At 38.9% G+C, this 25792-nt stretch overlaps 1 protein-coding gene across 3 annotated transcripts in view; it reads right to left on the reverse strand.

The window, feature by feature from the left end:
• Nucleotides 1-25559, reverse strand: part of KCTD8 (potassium channel tetramerization domain containing 8) — a 234377-nt gene extending 208818 nt beyond the window's left edge. For all 3 annotated transcript variants that reach the window (XM_027597442.2, XM_027597443.2, XM_027597444.2), the window contains exon 1: nucleotides 24439-25559. In XM_027597442.2, coding sequence (XP_027453243.2) covers nucleotides 24439-25417 — 979 coding nt within the window. In that variant the 5' untranslated portion in view covers nucleotides 25418-25559. The remainder of the gene's footprint in view (nucleotides 1-24438) is intronic.
• Nucleotides 25560-25792: the final 233 nt, after the last annotated feature.

Below are 25792 nucleotides of genomic sequence, written 5' to 3' on the forward strand. Positions count from 1 at the left end.
TAACATCAGCTTTATCAAACACTTAATAAAAAAAATCTGTAGTTTAAGCTTCCAAAGAATATTCTGGTCTCCTGTGCTCAGGTTTTGTCAGAATAGTTTTTGACAGATATACTCCTAGGTGACCAGAAATCTATGGCAGATTTCAGCCATTTCTCTAAGATGGCCTTTGGGATTTTCCTAACACAGCTGGATTCACGGCCTCAGCTTTTTATCAGACTGATGTTCCCTCTAAATCACTGTACTGATTCTACAAAGTGGTCTGTATTTTTTTTTTTTTTTATTTAATCCATGACACTTGGACAGTTTTGGTCTTGATAAAAAAAAAACAAAATGGGTAGGAGCTGGAAGTTTGAACACACGTAATCTTCAGAGTATTAGAGGATGGGCCACTCTAGGCAAAATTATGAAGTACATGGATTTGGTTTTCACAAAGAAAGTTCTGCTTTTATTCCATGTTCCTCTCATATCTTTCTATACCTAATTCAGGTATAAAATGCTTTTATGTTCTTTCTTCCTTCCATCCTTATTAAAACAGTCTCTTTAAGACAGTATTCTATCTCTCTGTATTTGTATCTATAATCCAATATGTAGAAATACATCATTTATTAGCTACCAATTTTTAATAATTATAATTTATCTTTAATTCTGAAAGAGTATAAGCTATAATTAAAAGACTTGAAAAAAATAAGTAAAAGTTACTTAAACTCCTACAAGCTAGAAATAACTAAGGGCATTTCCTTCCAGCCTTTTTAATGCATGAACATTGACTTGCATCTTTTTCAATATAATTAACAGCATTCTATGCATACAGATCTCTGTCCTGTTTTTTCACTTAATATTTCAGCAAGATCATAATTTTTCTTAGAACCCACTTGTTTATAATTAAACAGGTTGCTAAAAATTAATCTGGAAAGTGCTTAAAGAAGAATACTCTATAGCACCATCCCCTAGAGATTCTAATTCAGTAGGGAACAAATATTCAATTTTAGTCAACATCCCAGGTGATGCTACTACAAGTTATTTAGACTATCATAGCTTTATTTATGTTTTTACACATCCTGGAAGAAACAATTGGTTCTATCAATTCCTTTTCATCAGCATCCTTAACTAGCTCCACTCCATTTTTCATAAGACCCACACTAAGCATCCACAAAGCTGGGTGAATCCCATTATCTACCCTCTCTACTTCTGTATCCACACCAGAGACTATCTCCCAATTGCACAATTTGTTACCACTACAAATTTACAATTTCCTTTAATTATTTCTAAAATCACTGATGAGCTACTGGTATTGGTAAATCTAATTGATGTTTTGAGTCTTAATCTATGGTCAACCCTCCGTACCATTTACACTGTTGTGCTTAAAACTTGTTTTTCCCATAGATTCTACAACCACTTCTCTCTTCTGATATTTCCAATGTCCAATTGACCTTTCTCAGTATCATTTTACAGGTTCCTCTTTATCTACCTTCAACAGCCTCAGCACATTCTCTGCCTCTCCAAACTTACTGATCATCTGATCTCCAGTACCTGTATATGAGACATCTCCACCTGAAAATTACACAGATAACTCAAATTCAAAAGGTCTAAAACTAACCTCACCATATTCTCCTTAAGGAGAAGGGCAGGTCCTCACTGCTCCAGGATGCCTCATTTCATGTAAGGCCATCACCAACTCTGGAGCCATCCTCTATATCTCTTTCTCTCTCTCACCTACATCCATTAGGTCACAAAGTCTGAGCTGATCCTGACACAGGATCAAAAAATCATATCAGACTCCCATGAAAGAGAGATTAGAGTATCAGACTTAACTAATAATTTTGAGAATAGAGGCACAGATGAAACAAAGAGTGGTCTGGGACGTCCCTTGTGCCTCCCCAGTCCCTTATTTCTGACATAAGATATTTATTCTCTGCCCCCAAATAATCAACGAAGAACTCAAAAAAGGTACCCAGAGAAATAAATAGCTTATGTGGGGGACATGCCTTATAGATTCTTTACTTATTTACTATAAGTCATCCTTTAGCAAGGTCATCTGGCAAAGTCCTTCACTAGAGAAGATCTCTTCTTCCTAGAAATATCATTCATCTATTCACTTGGAGAGCCAGTTAACAAGATTAGACCAAGTCACCTGACTTCTTTGCTTTTTCCCAAGGCATCTTACTGGTAAAGGGAATAAATTAATCATAGGATGACTACCAGATACTTTAACTCTTTCCTCCCAAAGTTCAATTGATTCTATCACCTACACAGCACTAGAATTTATTCCTTACTCCCTATATTTTCTAGAGCACACCAGCTGATCTCTAGCCTGACTGAACCTTTCCAACAACCACGAGCCAACCAAGTAACTTTGGTTTCCCCAATTCCATATATTACTCCACTGCCACAGCTGCTTCTTCAAAATGCATATTTGATCACATCCCTTCAGGGTTTAAAACCCTTTGCTTGACATACAATGTACTGTATTATCTTTCCTCTACCTACATTTCCAGATTTCCCCCCAACACATTCCCTGATACCCAGCCAAATCGAACTTGTCTAACAAGCCATGCCTCACAGAGTTCCCAAGCTCACGTGGATGCTCACCATTCTGTCAATAATTTGCAATGTCAAATGCCTTCTGGGAACCCTCCATTCAGTTCAATTAATAACTACCTCCTCTGTATTACCATTGTTCTTTATAAATAATAAATAAAATAGTTTACTTGAGAAAAACTTGACTTTGAATAAAATGCCATGCCAAGTGATTTATATGCATTCTATCATTTATTCCTCAGTGCACCCTCTGAAATATTTACTATTAGTCCATTAATTTTACAAAAGAGGAAAACAAGGTTTGGAGACAATAGACTGCTTACCCAAAGTCACACAGTTATTAACTAAAAGAGTTGGGATATGAACATAGTACTGGTTTACTCCTTAAACTCACTCATATTATGTCTCTACACGCCCATCACAGAGCTTCTCTAATTAAATCAATAAACATTTGCTAAGTGTCAATTTGGTGCCAGACACAGTATGAGGCTTCACTGAGCAGGGCACAGAGAGTAAATCTAATTTAAAAATTCAGCTTCACTAACTGAAGAAACACAAATTTTCATTTCATTTTAAAAACCTATTTAGGGGCACCTGGGTGGCTCAGTCGGTTAAGCATCTGCCTTCAGCTCAGGTCAAGATCTCGGGGTCCTGGGCACCTGGGTGGCTCAGTTGGTTGAGCGACTGCCTTCGGCTCAGGTCATGATCCTGGAGTCCCGGGATCGAGTCCCGCATCGGGCTTCCTGCTCAGCGGGGAGTCTGCTTCTCCCTCTGACCCTCTTCCCTCTTGTGCTTTCTATCTCTCATTCTCTCTCTCTCTCAAATAAATAAATAAAATCTTTAAAAAAAAAAAAAAAAAAAAAAAAGATCTCGGGGTCCTGGGATCCAGTCCTGAGTCAGGCTTCCTGCTATTGGGTAGTCTGCCTCTCCATTTCCATTTGCCCCTCCCCCCACCCCTGCTCCTGTGCTCTCTCTCAAATAAATAAATAAAATCTTTAAAAAAAACCTATTTAGTACATACCACCCTTCACTACTTCAATCAAGAGAAACAGTACTGTCAGTCTCTTCAACAAATGGTTTTGGGAAAACTAAAGAACTCTATACAAAACAGTGAAACTGGACCACTTTCTTACGCTATATACAAAAATAAACTCGAAACGGGTTAAGATCTAAATCTGAGACCTGAAACCACAAAAATCCTAGAAGAGAGCACAGGAAGTAACTTCTCTGACACTGGCCACAGCAACATTTTTTCAGATAGGTCTCCTGAGGCAAGGGACACAAAAGTAAAAATAAACTATTGGGACTACATCAAAATAAAAAAGCTTCCGCACAGCAAAGAAAAAACAAAACAAAATTAAAAGACAATCTACTGAATGGGAAAAGATATTTGCGAATGACATGTCTGATAAAATGTTAGTATCCAAAATATATAAAGAACTTACACAACTCAAAACCAAAATAAGAAATAATCCAATCAAAAATGGGCAGAAGACATGACAGACATTTCTCCAAAGAAGACATACAGATAGCCAAGAGTTACATGAAAAGATGTTCAACATCACTCATTATCAGGGAAATGCCAATCGAAACCACAATGAGATATCACCTCACACCTGTCAGAATGGTTAAAATCAACAACACAAGAAACAACAAGCATTAGTGAAAATATGCAGAAAAAGAAGCTCTCATGTTAGCAGAAATGCAAACTGGGGGAGCCACTGTGGAAAATAATATGGAGGTTGTTCAAAAAATCAAAAATAGAACTACCATAAGATCCAGTAATTCCACTACTGGGTATTTGTCCAAAGAAAACAAAAACACTAATTAAAAAAAGATATATGCATATGCAACCCTATGTTTATTGCAGCATTATTTACAATAGCCAAATTATGAAAGCAACCCAAGTGTCCATCAATAGAGGAATGGATAAGGAAGATGTGGTGTGTGTGTGTGTGTATTATTCAGCCATTAAAAAGTATAAAATCTTGTCATTTGAAACAACATGAATGGATCTAGAGAGTATTATGCTAAGTGAAATAAGTCAAACAGAGAAAGACAAATACCATATGATTTCACTCCTACATATAATTCAAGAAACAAAAAAAAGGAACAAAGACAAAAAGAGACAAACCAAAAACCAGATTTGTAACTACAGAAAACAAACTGATAGTTATCAGAGGGGAGGCGGGTAAGGTGGGTGGGGAGATACGTGAAATAGGTAAAGGGGATTAAGAGTATATTTATCATGATGAGCACTAATATATAGAATTGTTGAATCACTGTATTGTACACTTGGAAATAATATAAGACTGTACTTAACCATACTGGAATTAAAATTTAAAAAAAGAGGGACACCTGGGTGGGTCAGTCAATTCAGTGGCTGGCTCTTGATTTTGGCTCAGGTCATGATCTCAGGGTTGGGAGATCTAGCCCAGGAAGGGCTCCGTGCCCAGTGCTCAGCGTGGAGCCTGCTTGTCCATCTCCCTCCCCTGCTGCCGCTCCCCCCACTCATGCCCCTGTGTGTGCGCATGGGTGTGCTCTCTCTCTCAAATAAATAAAATCTTTAAAAAAATTAAAAAAAAAGAAAGAAATAGTACTGTCAGACACACTGTGAGACTTCACTCCACAGAGGGAAGAACATGTCTAATGTGAAATTATCCCCTTAACTCTGGACTAGCTGAAACATCCACATCAGGATTAACAGTGAATTTCTCTGGATAGTTAAAGGAACGTAGTAATTGCTATCATTCATGGGCTTTTGAAAGATTATTTATTACAATGTATAGGCATTATTGTTGCCCGTAATTTCCCTACAACTGCTCCATATCTTGCACCTCATGAATTTAAACTCACATTCCAATGCCAGGCAAAAGTTATTCATCTGGCAAGTAGCTAGTGTAGAAGCCTCAGCTTGTATCTTCACTGTTATGGAGAATGAGTTAGTGCTTTAACCAGCTTCTTCCTCATATTTTAACTCAAAGAAACTTATATTTTGTTATTTCTGGTTCAATTTACATAGTGCAATTCAACCGAGGTGCTAAAAACACCTGACAAGTTATCTCATTTATGCTCAGATCATTTTTCAGGTAAGAATGGAGAAATAATCTCAAAGTATTTAAGTCATTTTCATTAAATCAATAAACTAGAAAGTGACAGAAGTTAGCCTCTGATTTTCTCTAATCTTCACCAGAATCCATATACACTTTAGGGTAACTACAGAGACACTTGTCTAATGATTTAGCAGATTTTCATTTATTGAAGATTCTAATATGCATATTTTGAAACTACATACTTCCATAATTTAAATATTCCTCAAGTTCTCCAGTGTAATCTGAAGTCTTTCCTATGAGCTCAACCTAAAGTACATGTCTTCAGTTCTTCCTATGATTCCAAGATATGCACATCCTTGATAAATCCCATTCAGCTTAAACTAACTAGAATGCATTTGGTTTTATGTAGCTTAGAAATAGGTCTTATACTAGAGAATATAGTTCTTTGCTGCAATAACAAAACATAAATTATGGTGCTGGTTTATTGTAGCAGGGAGGAGGTCAGGTGGTTGGTGCCAGGATAAAGATGCTACCAACAGGAAAGCTGACAACAACCATCATGTGATGATGACCATTTGGTCAAATTATGATCTGCTGTACCTAAGAAGATAGACACATGCCAACTAAAGCTATAGCATGAGATAAAATGCTAGGACATTTCAGAATATTAGTATGTAGTGTTTGCTTCCTGCTTCTTTCAGCAAAGCCTTATAAGAGAGACCCACCTAGGAAATCTTCCAGAAGAGACAGAAGAGAACCCAGCTCTTCTAAAACAGGTGCTCTTTCCTCCCTCTGCCTGAAGTCCGAAGGATAATTTGAAGGAGAGTCCTAGAATTTGGAAACTTACAGAGTTGGTAAATCTAGCTATTCCATACAGGAAACAGAAACAGTTAAAAGATGCGGCCACAAAATGGCAGGGAATCTTCCAAGGACCTAAGGGGCTGTGTCAAAACAGCACTGAGCCTCTCGCTGGTCAAAGACTGAGCAGTTTGAGCATAGAGCAGTAACAAGTGTCATTGACAGAAATGCTTAAATACATAAAATATCCATGATTTCACAACTACACTTGAGAGAGAGAGGGAGGGAGGGAGGGAGGGGGAGAGATTGAGAAAAGCAGCAGCAAAGGAGAAGAATGACAAGAATGAGGACAACAACAACAGGAAGAAAGGAAAAAGGGAAGCCCCCCAAAGACCAAAACAGTTATAACGACTCCCCGAACATCACTAGAAGTTACTCAGGAACCAACTCCTTACTGTGGAAAATGACAACAAAAAAGAAAGAATTATGCATTTTCCCTGCCTTTCCTCTATGAATTGTATTTTAAGTAGTTCTTGAGAGAAAGTTCTTCATTATAAAATTCCACCTGATAAATATGGAAGAAATGATAAAATAAGAAAATCACAATTTTGGCATCCCCTAATATAATAGCTGCATCAGGCAATGGTCATCAATATAAAACTACCAGATCAATGTTTCTTGGGCACTTACAATGACGGGATCAGACTGACACATCTGCAGATTAATTACCACGAAAAATGGGACAACCTGACACTTGAGGAATGGTCACCTATGAACTAACATATTAATAGAGTTACACAGAATCACCTATGAATAGTCTTGCCAAGAAAAAAAAAGCTGAATCTAATCAAGGTTGAGTTAATGTTCATTTACAGAAAAGGTAGAGACAAAGGAACAATTTAAATGAGGTCACAAGAAAGCAAGCAACCATATCCAGAACACAAGGCATTAATTAGGTCACCAGACCCTATTTCCCAAAACAAATTGATGGCATTATATGTAAAGAAATAGAGGCAGAAAAAGAGAGAGAGAACGAGCTATCCTATATTGAGACAGGCACGTAAAAATAACATATACAGTCCCAAGTTTAAAAAAAAATAACTATTAAAAAATCTTTGAGACCGTCTTGGAAATATGATTGTGGATTATGCATCAGATTTTGACAAAAAATATTATTTGTCTTGTTAGAGTTGAAATTGGAAGAGTAGCTATATAAGGAAATATCCTCTTTTTTTGTTTTAGATACTAAAGTAGGTAGGAGTGAAACAACAATGGTTTGGGTTTTCTTTAATGCTTTAGCAAAAATAAAATCAGAGAGATGAAGTGATATTTTGATTATTGCTGAATCTAGAAGATGAATATATGGGAATTTTTCTCAACAATTCTTTTTTTTCATTATGTTTAAAATTTTCATAATATAAAAATTTATGTTAAGAAAACAATAGCAAGGGGGCACCGGGCGGCTCGGTCAGTTAAGCATCTGCCTTGGGCTCAGGTCATGATCTCAGGGTCCTGGAATGGAGCCCTACGTCAGGCTCCCTGCTTCTCCCTTTTCCTCTGCTCCTCCCCCCCACTTGTGCACACTCTCTCTCTCTCTCTCAAATGAATAAATAAAATCTTTAAAAACAAAACAAAACAAAAACAAAAATAAAAACAACAGCAACAACAAAAACCTAACTACAAAACTGCAGCTTTAGCAGGAGGTATAACTCTTTCACACACGGGTGACAGCCCTACTGATGAAGCGAAGACCTTTTTTGAAATGAGAGACTCACAGAGGCCACAAAATAAAGTCTTCAAAATAAATAAATAAAGAGACTAAAAATGATTATGACACAAGATTTTGATGGCTCTTAACTCACTTGTGAAACTGACCAAAAGTACACTACAATTTTGAAGGAATTCTTTTGCCAAAGAAACTGCAAGACTGGCCATCAATAGCCGAGACTCTTTAACCCTTAAAGCAGCCCGCATTTCTCTGACCCTGCGAAGCGAAGTGCACTGTGAGGTCTGCATGGCTGCCAACAGGGTGTACTACTCAGTGCCTCCTTCAGATGTGGCCCCAGAAGACAGTGAACAGAAAAGAGTCTAGCAGAAAGTTAAGAATGCGACCATAAAGGACAACAGGCAAGGGGGTCTTATTCAATAGCAGAACCAGGTGCTTACCAGAGAGTCTTAAGAAATGTATGCTATGGCCAGGAAAGAGAGTCTCCGCCGTCGGCATAGCAAGATTTGCTATAGACCTGGGATGCTGTGTGTTCCACATTCTCCCATTCTTGAAACAAAAGTTCTTACTGAAGTCACCCAAATATCCTATTTGATATTGTTTATGGATACACTGAGGGCAAATAACTTACATAGTCATATATTAATTCACAGGTGAGCATTCCACAAGAAATCACATTCAGACCTCATACAACATACTGCACATCGCCCAAAACAGAGGCAGGGCTGATGAGACTTGAGGTCTCCCCCCCTTGGGAGAAAGGCTAGTAAAATATTCATATGCAAACTTAATAATAATAATAATAAACTTAATAATAAGTTTTTTCCAGCTTAAATTATCTAGAGTGGGGTCTGCTATCTGTAACTAAAACCTCTGTAACACAGAGGGCATTTAAAAATCATTGTATTTTCAAACTTTTCCCAGATTTATTACAATATGAAGAGTTTGAAATGAATATATTACTTCACTAGGGCTGCAGTAACAAAGTATCATAAACAGCAAAGATTTATTATCTCACAATTGTGGAAGCTAGAAGTCCAAGATCAAGGTGTTGGAAGGCTTGGTTCTCCCTGAAGGCCACGAGAAGAATCTGTCCCATGGTTCTCTCCTACATTCATGGTTTGTTGCCAATCTATAGCACTCCTTGTCTTGTAGATTCATCAGCCTGAGCGCCACCTTCATGTTCATATGGTGTTCTCGCAGGGTGCATGCACGTCTATATTTCTTTGTCCAAAATCTGTTTTTTAAGACTTTATTTATTTACTTGACAGAGAGAGAGACACAGCAAGAGAGAGAACACAAGCAGGGGGAGTGGGAGAGGGAGAAGAAGGCTTCCAGCGTAGCAGAAAGCCCAATGCGGGGCTCAATCCCAGGACCCGGGGATCATGACCTGAGCCGAAGGCAGACGCCTAACAACTCAGCCACCCAGGCGCCCCTGTCCAAATTTTTTTCCTTTTAATAAGGACACCAGCTATACTGGATTATGGTCCATCCTCATGACCTCATTTTAACTTGATTACCTCTGTAAAGACCCTGTTTCCAAATAAGGTCATATATTCTAAGGTACTGGGGATGAGCATACCAACTTATCTTTTTGGGGAGACACAATACAACCCATAAGATACTGCATACAATTTAATAAAAATTATAGCCATTACTGCCTAGTGTTTGTACTGAAACTGTGGAGTAAATTTGTTATTGTTTTTTTGTTTTTGTTTTTGTTCGTTGTTTATTTTTTTAGTTTTACCAAATACTGAGTATTATTACGCTTCCCAGTATGAATGCTAAGTACCAAATTATAATTATGATAAATATGGCTTGACAGTAGTAGCTATAAAACAGATAGCTTGAAATAACTAAGTTTACTTGACAATCCAAACATGCTAACACAAGAATTAAAAACTGAAATGTTGTAATGGTTCTTTTATGACACAGAAATGCATCATTCCATAGAAGAACTGTAAATAATTATACTAAGCTACAGAATCTTCCATGCTGGACTTCCTAGCATATTTATCCATGGTTCCATTTACCAGCAACATCAACAACTATTAACAAGTTCCATACCTTCTTGTTACAAAACAAATATGTATCTTTTTATCACTGTCTGTGAATCATGCTAAAATCAACCCAACACAGGTCCACCTGACTGAAATAAAAAGAATACCAACTAACCATTTCAAATTCAAATTCAATCTTAATTATGGAATACCTGTCAAAGGTGACTAGGAGAAGTTTTCATTTTAATTTGATTAGAGGATTTTTTCATGGAGAATAGGCAACATCTATAAGAAATATAGCAACATCTGGTTTATTGAATAGATTTTTCATTTCTTCAAGTGGTAAAATTTCTCATAAGGATTCAGGTGTAATAGAGAAACCAAAAAAATTATAACACTCAAAATACTGAGTTTATCTCTAAATAGGCAAGTTCAACAAACGGTCAAGATCAATAACAGTATTGCATTTTTCTAAAACAAATGTCATTATTCAACCACAGGTCAGAGAGCAAACATTTTTAATTGCCCACAGTGGCCATGGAGTTCTACTGATGCTCCCCCAAAGAATTCTCATGTGTACACACACACACACACACACACACACACACACACACACTCATGCCTAGACATTTATAATCAAAAATTAGTATGAGATATAAAAAACATATGATCATCTCAGTAGACGATACAGAAAAAAAATCTGACAAAATTCAACATCTGTTCATGATAAAAAAATCTCAACAAAGTGGGTTTACAGGGAACTTATCTCAACACAATAAAGGCCATATATGAAAAACCAACAGCTAACACCATACTCAATGGTGGAAAACAGAGCTTTTCTTCCAAGATCAGGAAGAAGACAAGGATGTCCACCACCATCACTTTTATTCAACATAGTATTGGAAGTTCTAGCTGCAGCAATCAGATAAGAAAAAGAAATAAAAGGCATCCAAATTGGTAAGGAAGAAGTAAAACTTTCACTATTTGCAGATGACATGATACTATATAAAGAAAACTCTAATTTTTTTTAAGATTTTATTTATTTATTTATTTGAGAGAGAGAGAGCACGCATGAGAGAGGGGAGGGTCAGAGGGAGAAGCAGACTCCCCGCCGAGCAGGGAGCCCAATGCGGGACTCTATCCTGGCACTCCAGGATCATGACCTGAGCCGAAGGCAGCAGCCCAACCAACTGAGCCACCCAGGTGCCCCAGACTCCACCAAAAAACTATGTGAATTAATAAATGAATTCAGTAAAGTTGCAGGATACAAATTAATATACAGAAATCTGCTGCATTACTTACACTAATAATGAAGTAGCAGAAAGAGAAATTAAGAAAACAATCCCATTTACCATTACACCAAAAAGAATAAAATATCTAGGAGTAAATTTAACCAAAGAGGGGAAAGACCTATACTCTGAAAACTATAAGACATTGATGAAAGAAATTGAAGACGACAGGAACAAATGAAAGGATATACCAGGCTCATGGATTTGAAGAATCAAATCATTAAAATAACCATACTACCCAAAACAATCTACAGATTCAGTGCAATCCCTATTAAAATACCAACAGTAGGGCGCCTGGGTGGCTCAGATAGTTAAGCGTCTGCCTTCGGCTCAGGTCATGATCCCGGGGTCCTGGGATCGAGTCCCGCATCGGGCTCCCTGCTCCTTGGGAGCCTGCTTCTCCCTCTGCTTCTCTCTCTCTCTCTCCCTGTCTCTCATGAATAAATAAATAAAATCTAAAAAAAAAAAAAAAAAATACCAACAGTATTTTTCATAGAACTAGAACAAATAATCCTAAAATTTGTGTGGAACCACAAAAGACCTTAAATTAGCCAAAGCAATCTTCAGAAAGAAGAACAAAGCTCCCAGATTTCAAGATACGTTACAAAAGTGTAGTAATCAAAACAGTATGGTCCTGGCACAAAACTAGACACATAGATCAATGGAAAAGGATAGAGAGGAAATGAACCCGCACCTATGTGGTCAATTGATCTATGACAAAAGAGGCAAGAATACACAATGAGGAAAAGACAGTCTCCCCAACAAGTCGTGTTGGGAAAACTGGACAGCCACATACAAAAGAATGAAACTGAATCACTTTCATTCGATACGCAGAAATAAACTCAAAATGAATTAAAAACCTAAATGTCAGACCTGAAACCATAAAACTCCTGAAATGAAACACAGGCAACAATCTCTTGGACATCAGCCTTGACAACATATTTATGGCTGTCTCCTCAGGCAAGGGAAACAAAAGCAAAAAGAAAAAGCACAGCATAAGAAATAGTCAATGATATTGTAACAGGACAGATGGTAGCTATGCTTGTGGTGAACACGGCATAATGTATAAACTTGTTAAATCACTAATTTGTACACCAGAAACTAATGTAACATTGTGCATCAACTATACTAAAAATAAAATATAAAATAAAAATAAATTATCGGAACTACACTAAAAAAATGCATAGTAAAGGAAAGCATCAACAAAACAAAAAGGCAATCTAGTGAATGAGAGAAGATATCTGCAAATGATATATCCAATACGGGGTTAATACCCAAAATATATTTGAAAAAATTATACAACTGAACACCAAGAAAAAAATCTGATTAAAAAATGGGCAAATGATCTGAACAGACATTTTTCCAAAGAGGACACACAGATGGCCAACAGACACTTGAGAAGATGCTCAACATCACTAATCATCAGGGAAATGCAAGTCAAATCCACAAAGAGATATCACCTCACACCCATGAGAATGGCTAGTACCAGAAAGACAAGAAGTAGCAAGAGTTGGTGATGTGGAGAAAAGGAAATGCCCGTGCACTGTTGGTGGGAATGTAAATTGGGGTAAACACTGAAAAACAGTACGGAGCTTCCTCAAAAAATTAAAAATAGAAATACCATATGATCCAGTAATCCCCCTACTGGATATTTACCCAAAGAAAACAAAAACGCTAATTCAAAAAGACACACACACTCCTATATTTATTATAGCGTTATTTATAAAAGCCACAATATGGAAGCAACCCAAGTGCATCAACAGATGATTGGATAAACAAGATATGGTAAGTACACAATAGACTATTTCTCAGCCATGAGAAAGAATGAGATCTTGCCATTTGCAACAACATGGATGGACCTAGAGGGTATTAACCTAAGTGAAATAAGTCAAATAGAGAAAGACAAATACCATATGACTTCACTTTACATGTGGAATCTAAAAACAAAACAAATGAACAAACAAACAGAGCCTGAAATACAGAGAACCAACTGGTGGTTGCCAGAGGGGATGTAGGTGAGAGATGAGCAAAACAAATCAAAGAGATTAAGAGTTACAAACTTCCAGTTATAAAATAAAGAAGTCACCAAAATGAAAAGTACAGAACAGGGAATATAGTCAATAATATTGTAATAACATCATATGGTGACAAATAGTGACTACACTTATTGTGATAAGCATCTAGTAATGTATAGAATTGTCAAATCAATATGTTGTACACCTGAAACCAATATAACATTGTATGTCAATTATACTTCAGTATTTTTTTACATGTTAGGAAAATGAAAAGAAAACACAGGAAGAAGCTCATTGATATTGGTCGTGGCAATGATATTTTGGATGTGATGCCCAAAGCACAAACAACAAAAGCAAAAATCAAGAAATGGGACTCCATCAAACTCAAAAGCTTCTGCACAACAACAACAACAACAACAAATTAATAAAATGAAAAACCAACCTACAGAATGGGAGAAAATTTTTGCATATCTTAGAAAAGGGGTTAATAACAAAAATACATAAAGAACTCAGTTAACTTAACAAAAAACAAAGAGAATAACTTAAAAATGAACAGAACATTTTTCCAAACAGGGCATCAAAATGGCCAACAGGCACGTGAAAAATGCTCAACATCACAAATCATCAGAAATACGCAAATCAAAATCACAGTGAGATTCCACCTCACATCTGTTAAACGGCTATCACCCAGAATACAGGAGACAACAGGTGTTGGCAAGAATGTGGTGAGAAAGGAGCCCTTATACCTTGTTGGTGGGAATGTAAATTGGTCCAACTACTAAGGATAACAATATGGAGGTTTCTCAAAAAATTAAAAATCTGCCATACAATCAGCAATTCCATTACTGGGTATATACCCAAAGGAAATGAAAACAGGATTTTGATGAGATATATTCATGCCCATGTTTATCACAGAATTACTCACAATAGCCAAGAGATGGAAATGTCTGGAAATGTCTACCAATGGATATATAAATAGATGTGGTACATACACACAGTATAGTATTTTTTTTAAGATTTATTTATTTATTTATTTATTTGAGAGGGAGAGAGAATGAGAGATAGAGAGCACGAGAGGGAGGAGGGTCAGAGGGAGAAGCAGACTCCCCGCTGAGCAGGGAGCCCGATGCGGGACTCGATCCCGGGACTCCAGGACCATGACCTGAGCTGAAGGCAGTCGCTTAACGAACTGAGCCACCCAGGCGCCCCACACAGTATAGTATTATTCAGCCATGAGAAAGGAGAATATACTACTCTTTGTGACAACATGGATGGACCTTGAGCATGTTATGCTAAGCAACATAAGTCAAACAAAAACAAGTACTGTATGATATCACTTATATGTGGAATCTTAAAAACTTAAACCTGTAAAAAAAATGGAGTAAAATGGTGATTACGAGGGGACTGTATGAGGGGAGCACTAAGAGGATGATGTTTAAGGGTACAAACTATAACCAGCAGTAAATGAGCCATAGAGATCTAAGGCACAGTATATTGAACACAGACAGTAATATTGCACTATAATTACATAATGTGATAAATATCGCTACATGGGCAATCATATTACAATATATAAATGTATCAAGTAACACACTATACCCCTTAAACTTAAAAATACAAAAATCACTGGAATTATATGTATGAATCCTTACCCTCCACCCGCAGAGACATCCTAGATGCAGTTTTCACCAACCAGGAGAAGAGGTCGAAATATGGGAGTTACTTCTGAATGGCTGTGAGGATCTGCCTTAGATCTCTCTGCTTTCTTCAAATACCTGGACTTTCAGTAACTAAAAAGCTTATATTCAAAATGTGTAGCAGAGTTTCAATAGGAGCTAATGAGTTGAAAGCTAACACAGGGGCACCTGGGTGGCTCAGTTGGTTAAGCGACTGCCTTCGGCTCGGGTCATGATCCTGGAGTCCCGGGATCGAGTCCCACGTCGGGCTCTCTGCTCGGCAGGGAGTCTGCTTCTCCCTCTGACCCTCTTCCCTCTCATCCTCTCTATCTCTCATTCTCTCTCTCTCAAATAAATAAATAATCTTTAAAAAAAAAAAAGAAAGCTAACACAGTTTTTTCAAAATTGTAGAAATATGTATTTAAATCCAATTTCTAGCCTAAAATTTTTGGCCAAGTGCCCAAATTCTGAATGATGATGTTTGAGCCCACCTGGCTCTGTGACAATTTGTTCTCTTGCACAAAATTGCTGAAAAATCAAAGCTAAATGCATTCACCAGAAATATAAATATGGAGTCTGATTAAGAGGTGCTTTGCCTAAATACATGCCATAGTTTAGACAATAACCAGTGAATACCAGTATTCTTGTTAATTGTCAAAATTGACCAGTGACCAGCACTAAAACCTAGAAAAGTACATTTTTCTCCTAAGCAATGAAGAACCAATTAGAATAAACTTATTTTAATAATATTTTGACATTGATTTTATACTTTCTAGCTCAATATTTTTTGTAAAATTTCACTAATGATGATGGGGTCTTTTCAGAGCCATTTCAAAAAAATAAAAATCTTTAAAATAAATAAATAAATAAATTGAAGTGATACTAAATCTTAATTCAGTAACTACCTTAATGGAACCGCCAACATAATCTAGTTCATTCATTAATTTGCACTCTTTTTCAAAAAACAAATATTTGTTGAGTGTTTAATGTGTACTAGCCACTGCACTGGGAGCTGAGAACACAAAAGGAAGACTTGGTGTCAATTTTCAAGGAGAGGACTAATGCAGAAGATCAATATGAAATGAGATTGTCACATGACCCAGCAAAGCCACTTCTGGGTACAGAGCCAAAGGAAAGGAAAACAGGATCTCAAAGAGATACCTGTACTCCCTGTTTATTGCAGCACTATTCACACCAGCCAAGATATGGAATCAACCTAAGTGTCCATCAATGGATGAACAGATACAAAAGGTGTGGTATGTATCTAATGGAATATCATTTAGCCAAGAGAAAGAAAGAAAGAAATCCTGCCATTTGTGACAACATGTACACACCTTGAGGGCATTATGCTAAGTGAGATAAGTCAGACAGAGAAAGACAAATACCTTATGATACCAATTATACATGGAATCTAAGAAAAAGCTTGTAGAAACAGTACAGAATGGTGGTTACCAAGGGCCGACAGATGGGGGAAATGGGGAGATGTTGGTCGAAGGGTACAAACTTCTAGTTATCAGATGATTAAGTTCTGGGATTCTAATGCACAGCATTGTGATTATAGTTAACAATAATGTACTATATACTTGAAGGTTGTTAAAGTAGATCTTACACGTTCTGGCCCCAAAAACAGAATGGTAATTATGTGATATTGAGGTACTGACCAACACTATAGTGGTAATCATATTGCAAGATATAAATGTATCAAATCAACATGTTGTATACTTTAAACTTACTAGATGTTGCATATCAATTATAGCTCAATAAAGTTAGGAAAAATGGGATCTATCAAGAAAGGAATAAAGAGAGAGAAAGGAAATTACATATTGTAGGAAATGCAGTATGGACTCTTCACCGAGGCAAGCACAGAGACTAAATGCAAAAGGATTCTATAGCAAGGGTCACTCGGTGTTGCATGACTATGATACCAAGGAATACACTTAAACCCAATGGGTTAGGATACAACCTTGTAAATAATACAAGCTCAGCATAAAATACTTCAACTACTTTTGGTTTTGAAGGTGCAAAACATAACTAGCCTTGTAGGATAATTAGATTTCATGAAATGCTCCCACACAAAAGTGAATGATGGGAAGTTTACAGCTGATAGGCACAAGACATGTATATCAAGTCAGCAGCTAGAGAGGTTCACCATTACCCTCAGAACTTGTAAAGCAGTTAATCTGTTGGAGTAACTTTGAAATCCTATGAATACAGTTATTCTCATCTTTAGGCAAGTCCTTTCAAAACCTCCAATGGCACAGCCTCTCACTACTAAAAGAATGAACTCAACTGGAAAAGCCACCAGCATGTCTTGCAGGATAGTGGCTGCTCCTAAATGCTGACAGTTTACTCAAATATGCTGAAGTTAATTCAAAAAAGGGTTTGAAAATGACACCTGTAAATAAATATAAATTGAAGGGTAATCTAAAATGCTACTTTCCAAGTACTTCAAATACACATTTATATACAATACATATAATATACAGATTATATAGAGAGAGGGACAGTCAATCTCAACACCCAGCTGGTATTTAATACTGTTTTGAACTTAATTATACTAAGTATATAATTTTATGTCATTAACCAATATCCAGAACCAACAGACTATATGTAATTAACAAAACTGATTTCAACTAAAATGGCCTCTTCATTATGCCACCTTCTAAGAAAAGAACATATAAACATATAAAATGAGTTCTAATACACAAAGTGAAAATGAATTTTCTATAGAAAAGGAGTATGTGACTACCTTAGCACTGTCTAAATTTAAGTCAGTTTATCAAACTTATAAATATGACTTTGAGTCAAATGGTTTTTCTTTAGTTTAAAAAACATTCATAAATATGGTAGCCTTATGCAATAAAAATTAACCCTTTTATCAAATAAAGACACAAAATATGTATTTACTGTATTCTTATGGAAATTTAACATAGAAATATTTGATTCATTCATACATAGTTCACACTACCTTTCTTTGCTTGTAGAACTAAGTTCTAAGTACTCAGCGGACATTGAAATATACTTGTCAAACTGACTGCATGAAACAGGTATAGTTTTTATATGTTTAGGAGGAAGGGCTTTGAAGTAAGAACTATTCAAATTCCATCTCAGCCCCATATAGGTCTATGACCCAGGGATGTTATTTAACCTTCTCAAATCATAGTTTCCTAACTGGAGTAGCAGGGAACCAAGCTCAGGAAGAAGTAAATAAGTAATGTGTATAAAGCACATAAAAAAATTAGGTATACAGTAAATGTTCTTTTTATTACATGTTCTGTATTTTGAAAAAAAATCAACTTTTTTCTAAGCTTACAGGGAAAATATTTAACATCAACATTTATTTATAATACTGTGTGGCAAAGGACATGTATTATACTTTTATTATCTAAGATGTCAGTAAAAATGTTAATGTCATGGGGGAAATGTCATTAAGTATAATAAATGTGCAAAACATAACAAAGACAGCATACAAACCATTTGTATAGTACAACTACAATGGATAGAAAAAAGACTGGAAGAAAATAAATCAAGATTTTATTAGCAGTTACTGTTGGTGATTTTTTAAATTTTACTTTTCTTTTATAAAATTCTTAAAACTGCATGTATTACTTTCATAATCAAACAAGAGCTACTTTTAAATGACAAGTTGACAATCATTTTCACATTTTTTATGAATGCCAGTTAATAACTCACGACAGTAGAACAGATAATAATTGATGCTTATCTTCACACAGATTATTTCTCTTCTTTCCAGGGGATTTTTTTTAAACTAAGGCATGCGTGCGCGCGCCCACACACACACACACACACACACACACACACACACACACACACACTGTGAGTTCTGGCAATCTAAGCTACAAAAGTAAAAGAACTTTGTCAATAAAACTTATAATGTCATTTAGTCTTTCAGCTTCATAATCTGAATAACAACTGACCAATAATAAGCTGTAGAGGTAGCAGGGAAAGCTAAAGTCATAACCCTATAAAAAAAAAAAAAAAGATCAAGTTTAGAGGCGCCTGTCTTGATTTCAGCACAAGTCATGATCTCAGGGTCTTGAGATCAAGCTGGGTGTGGGGCTCCGGCCTCAACGCAGAGTCCCCTGGAGATTCCCTCTCTCCCTCTCCCTTACCCCTACCCCCGCTCAAATAAATAAATAAGTCTAAAAAAAAAAAAAAAAGATCAGGTTTAGAGACAGTACTATGTCAGACATAAAAGTTTAATGCCCTTAAACAGGAACCAAGACCATAGCACAGCCTCCAAACTTTCTGTATCCCAGGGTTTTGGTCATTTTCTGTCTGCTTTATTACTTCACCTGTTTGCATGAAATCGGGATGTTGGTGTTTAAAAAGTTATCTGTTCCTTTTGCTTATTCTCCACTGACTCAAGTCATTCCGTCATGTGGTTGCAAAAGAAATTTTCACATTATAATTATAAAAATAACTAGTAAGTCTTTAGGAGGAAAAGAACAGTCTTTTTAAAAAAGAAGTAACAAAATTCTTTTCCATACAACATTTGGTGATAAAAGTAGAAGCACTTTTAGACTAGAAAATAATATAAAAGTTTAAAGAGGGGGAAATCAGAGGGGGAGACGAACCATGAGAGATGATGGACTCTGAAAAACAAACTGAGGGTTCTAGAGGGGAGGGGGGTGGGGGGATGGGTTAGCCTGGTGATGGGTATTAAAGAGGGCACGTTCTGTGTGGAGCACTGGGTGTTATGCACAAACAATGAATCATGGAACACTACATCAAAAACTAATGATGTAATGTATGGTGATTAACATAACATAATAAAAAAATAAATAAATAAAATAAAGGTATGCATCTAAATAGAATAACTTTTTGAAGATGTTTGTTAGAAAGCTTTGAATACAACAGAGCTTATAACATAGGACTAAATAGCTATTTGAATATTTTCAACTCAACTAGCTATCTTCAACCCAACACAGTCAAGTAAATCAGAACAGATTTGAAAGAGTAGATATAAGAATCCATTTTGACAAATCAGAATTCACAGCTCAGTTCAATAATAGCATTAATTCCTAGATCTGGCACTCTCATATGTCACAACAAAAAAAAAATGTATACCAAGTTTAAAGTATATCAAGTGCATCCTAGAGAAATGTATACTTTCACACCAAATATTACTCAACCAACCTACGGAGTACAAAACTGGAAGCACTTGAAATAAGAGCAGTACTACCATCTGTAAACACCTGATTGTGAGAAATAAAGGATATATATAATTTTTAACTATGGGTAGTCTACATATCACATGCCAAGCCTATAACTATTTATTGTCGATGTAGTACAATGCCAATATAAAATGCCTTGTCTTCTAGATACAGCTAAAAACAGCCACAAGCACACTTTAACAGACACCCTCCACCCAAAAAAACAAAAAAAACAGAAATCACTCTGCTTTCCCTCGAGAAAAGACAATCTTCAGTATTAAAAGAGTAATGTGGAATGATAATATGATCAGTATAGGTTGCAGAGTCTAAAAGACTTGGTAAAATAATGAGTTAACACTGAGAATAGATAAAAGTGTCCATCCAGCCAAATGAAGTTGGTATTAAATGTTTAATAGCCTGTATATAACCTTGAGCATTGGAACCCAATGACTTGGATACCAGCACTTAAAGAGATAATGAATCTAGCTCAGTGTTTGTCAGAAAATATTACCAAACTTTCAAGTCCTAGTAGAGGGCATTAAAACACTTCTTGGCCCTGAATGAGAAAAGAGTTCTGTTGGAGTTGACCCAAAAAACTAACTGTAGTATGACTGGCAAACCTAGGTGATTTGAACTTGGCCTGAAAAATCCAAGTTTCAAGAAAGAAATTGTTACTAGATTGGTCATGTCAAACTTTTGAAAGTTTATTGTTATCACTGAATTGCAAAATAATTTTCTAATTAACTTTATAATCAAATCAACTCTACTTAGTATATAACAAAGTTAAAATTTAATATTGACAAGAATAATAATCTTGGTATAATATGACTTATAATTGTAACTGCTAACATTTGTTAAGCTTTTATTATATGTCAAGCACTGTTCTAAGGACTTTACTTATATTCTCAAATCCTATAAAATTGGTACTATAGGGATGCCTGGGTGGCTCAGTCAGTTAGGCGTGTGCCTTCCACTCTGGTCATGGTCCCAGGATCCTGGGATAGAGCCTGGCATCGGGCTCCTTGCTCAGCGGGGAGCCTGCTTCTCCCTCTCCCTCTGCCCCTGCTTGTGTTCCCTCTCTCGCTGTGTCTCTCTCTGCCAAATAAATAAATAAAATCTTAAAAAAAAATTGGTATTATAATAACCCTCATTGTAATACAGGTAGAAGAATAGAGACTCAGAAAAAGTAAATAATTTAAGCAAGATCACACATTTGGCAACGGCAGTGTCTGGGATTACCAAACCATTTGCCACTCTCTTCCCATCTATATAGAAATTCAGGGGCAAAAGGGGGAGAGGGAGTAAGGAGCTGAAATTGATGTTCCAGTGTATAAACTACAATTCTATAGTTTTCAGAGCATCTTTATGCTGCTAATTTCACACACAGGGAGAATTTTAAGAGGGGTAAAAATGACTGATACATGTTATACACTAAAGTAAATATTTGTTGAAAAAACTGTGTCAAAGGGGAAATAAAAAATAGTAAGACCTCCTTCTACCTCTAAAACATAGTGGACAAACAAGTTCATTCATTTTGTTTTTATGAATAACACTGAATAGTTTTCTTAAATAGAGACTGCTAAACAAAATAATTATACTTCGTATACTTATACCATTATTTAAGCTGAAGGAAATGGAAATATAAAAATTTTACAGTGTATTTTCATTCACCAATATCAAAAGAAATCCTGTGCAAAATAATCTGTGAAAATATGCTACAATCTATACAAAACATAAAATAAATGCATATACAATAGGATTCAAGATAAATTTTACATCACAAATAGGTTTTATATTACATTTGGTTAGTCAATGACTAGAATACCACTTCAGAAGAACATTATTTAACCTGGGACTGTGTATTTTCCCCCACAGAATAATCACTGAAGAAGGCTGTGGGTTGCTTAGATTTCTAGGACTTTTATGAATGAAGCTCAGAGCTCATTCGTTATGTGAGTACTCTGCACATAGTTATTTGTAATACAGATATTTTATTCTATTTCACACTTCTTCTGGCTCCAGAAGTTAAATATCCTAAATTCCAAATATCTCTCAAATTACCTTATTAGTTAAATTGCATGAGTTTCCCACTGCAATAAAGTATTTTAAGGACGTGCTTTGAAAATTTAGAGACAACCTATGTTCTCTTTATAATCAAAATAAACATGTTCAAGTCCACAACTCTCTAGGGGAAAAAGAAAGCCAACACTGTGAAAGATCGCAAAATGCAAGAATCTTAACCACTGAGCATGTATGCTCATATCTTCTCTAACAAAAACCTCTAGCCAAAAGAGAGTCAAAAGTTCATCTTATCTTCTAAAATGCTTGGAAATACACCCATGTTGGAATGACGTAAATGTTTAAGAGCTAAAATGCTAATAAAGGGCCCACTGATAAAGGATAAAATGTAAACAGTGATGCTAAAAATGTTTTAATTACTTAATATCTATTGAAGAAATCCCAATTTTATGTAAGCAATAAAATATCACCTTCCTTTAGGCAACTTTTCTATCAAACTTTTTTACTGTGCAACAAATAATACCTTGATATAATTAAGAGAATTAGATTTTTATCTACCACTACAGCATGCACTTTCTTTGCTTCTCTGTGAAATGGTTTTCACAGGAAATCCAGCACTATTCAAAAAGACAATCTCACACTAAGGCCCTGTGTGCTGTGTTGTGTCACCGTATCTCCAAGGTTACTAGAACATATAATGAGCACCTTCCAATCAAGCTTGCACCTGTGCAAAAAAAGAAAAAAAGTCCTTTCCACTTCTCAAATCAAAATAAAGTGCAATAAATTGCCTAGTTCCCAAACAGTGAGTGAATTACCAAAAGCAACAGATACAATTAAAGCTGGTCTATTTCTATCATAAGCTGTCAATGATATTCTCCCTCACTCTACAGGCAAGTTTTAAAGCTTCTTGTGTTTTGCCAAAGAACAACCGTTTGCCAAATGATGTTCCTGCTGCCATCCCAGCTGGCTTTTCATTTGCCCAAATAGCTCTCTGGTTGTGGCCCTCCGCGTTTGATAAGCGTCACTGATTACTGTGCTGATCCCATCCCCCCAGCCCCAGTGATATTTGGTGTAGTCCTTGAACACGATCCACAGGGCCCCCCTTCGGAAGCGCACTACAAAAGGCACCATGCCAAATGCTTTCGGAATCCTCACCCTCATTCTCTCATTTCAGAAAACGACGGCATTTCATTCCCCCCGGGAAAGTGGACTCGATCCCCCTTTTGCACTTGAGGTGCACAGAAAGGACACACACACACACACACACACACACACACACACACACACACACGTCCGTTCCTAATCTCCAACCCTGCACAGAAAGGACACACACACACACACACACACACACACACACACACACACACACACACACACACACACACACACACGTCCGTTCCTAATCTCCAACCCTGACCGCAGAAGACATCCAAACTCCCGTTCCCTCCACCCTCCACTGTTCAAAACACCCAGCAGTTACGGACAACTGGCGTGGGGGAAATCTGAGGTTTCTGTGAGTCGACGGACACCTCTTTCCCACCAGCTGCTCTCACGCCCCGGCCCCCTGAGCAGCTCCGGAGGCACGGTGGTCCCTTCTCTCGTTGCCCACTTCCGAAAACACCCGTAACTGTAAGCCCCTGCGCCAGACAGGCACCAACTGGAGATGACCCTGGCGTGCGCCGTAATGTCTCGATGCCAAAGTGCCCTCTGTAGGGACCCCTCTGAGACCCACATAAGTTAACCCCCAGGAATTCCGCGGAAGCAGAGAGGGAAGGAAGGAAGGGGACCTATGCGCCCAGCTTTGGGCTCCCGTCTTTTCCCCGCCCTCGGCAGAAGGGAGCCCCGCGCCTCCAAGAGCAGGGCAGGGTGAGGGCAAAATCAGTGAAGTTAAGAAGAAGGAGGGCTGGTTGGGAATTGCGTGCTCTCGAGCTGAAGAGGACGGGAATCGAAAGGGGGATCACTGGGGACGAAACCGTAAACTGTGTCTGCAGCGTGACGGCGCCGTACGCGGGAAGCCCCTCGCACTGCCGAGTTAACCAGCTCCCGCCCGGGACACCGGCCCCGTCGGGGTTCCAGCCGGGCTCAAGCCCGCCGCGCGTCGGCGAAGGGGCGGGGAGAAGCAGGAGACGCGGAGACCGGGAACTCACGGAAAAAGATGTACTCGGTGTAGCTGCTCCAGATCTTGTCGTCGCGGTACTGGTTGACGTAGGCGGCGGTGCCCGAGGAGTTACACGCCACCATGTGGAAGCCAGCCTCGGACAGGCGATCGAACGCCTGCTCCAAGTAGGTGAACTTGAGGTAGAAGCGGGACGTGTACTTCTCGGGCGGCCGGTCAGGGTCGCGGCTCTCGTTGAGCGTGTCCCCGAAGACCTCCTTGGCCAGCGCGATGCGCCCGCACACCATGATGCGCGCCACACGCCGGAACTTGGCGTCCGCCTGGTTGTCTCGCACCGTGGTGTAGGAGCCGCGGTAGCCGAGCGTGAGGAAGCCCGAGCGTTTGTCCGGCGCGCCGCCGCCGCCGCCGCCGCCGCCGCCGCCGCCGCCGCCGTGCGCTCCCGGGCCCGGGGGCGCGGCTGCGGCCGCCCCACGCAGCAACAGCGCGTCGCTGCTGCCCTGGGAGACGTTGTCTTCCAGGTCGCTCTGGCAGCCCTCGTCGTTGAGTGAGTTCTGCTTGGTGACCTTGGGCGACAACAGCTTGACCAGGTCGGTGAGCTGGAAGTACTCGGCCTCGCGCAGGAGCCGCTCCTTCTCCGGGAAGTGCTCCGGCAGCGCGAGCTGCTTGTCCCGCAGATAATCCAGCACGTACCTGAAGAGGAAGCCGTCCCGGTCGATGAAGAAGCGAGCCCGGCTGTCCCTGGGCAGCTCTCCTCGGCGTCGGGCGCCGCCCCGGGGGCTGGAGGGCGAGAACATACTGGCCAGAGTGCTGTCCGGGACGCTGAGCAACGTCGAGTGCTTGGTCACATAGACCTGGCCTCCCACATTGAGCTCCACCACCTCGGGGAAGGGCGAGGGCACACAGGTCCCCGGGGCGGCGGCCGCAGACGCGCCCGGCGAGCTGGACGAGGAGACCATCTCGCTAATGGGCAGGATGGTGCTGCCGCCACTGCCCGTGTCCTTCAAAGCCATGGTCCCCCCGCCGCCGGCCAAGTGACCCGGGAGAGCGGCACTTTCTCCTTCCCGAAGCCCGCGCCTTCCACCCTCGGCGGCCCTCGGCCTTGGCGTGTGCCTGGTGCGCCCTCGGGCCGGGCGGCACGTTCCTTCGGCCGGGGCGTCCCCGTTCAGGGCTCGGGGCAGCGGTGGCGGCGGCGGCGGCGCCCGAGCTCCATCGGGGGAGCGAAGCGCGGGAGAAGAGCTCCGCGGGCGCCGCGGCGGCGGTAGAGGCGCGAGGAGGAGCGGCTGCTCCTTTGGGGTGACGGCGGGGAAGTGTGAGAGAGACTTGCGAGAGGCTGTTAGGCGGCCGCTCGGCTCCCCGCGGGAGGGCGGGGGGGGAGCGGGAGGAGG

Source organism: Zalophus californianus, chromosome 2, assembly GCF_009762305.2.
Source record: "Zalophus californianus isolate mZalCal1 chromosome 2, mZalCal1.pri.v2, whole genome shotgun sequence".
NCBI classification, from domain to species: Eukaryota; Metazoa; Chordata; class Mammalia; order Carnivora; family Otariidae; genus Zalophus; species Zalophus californianus.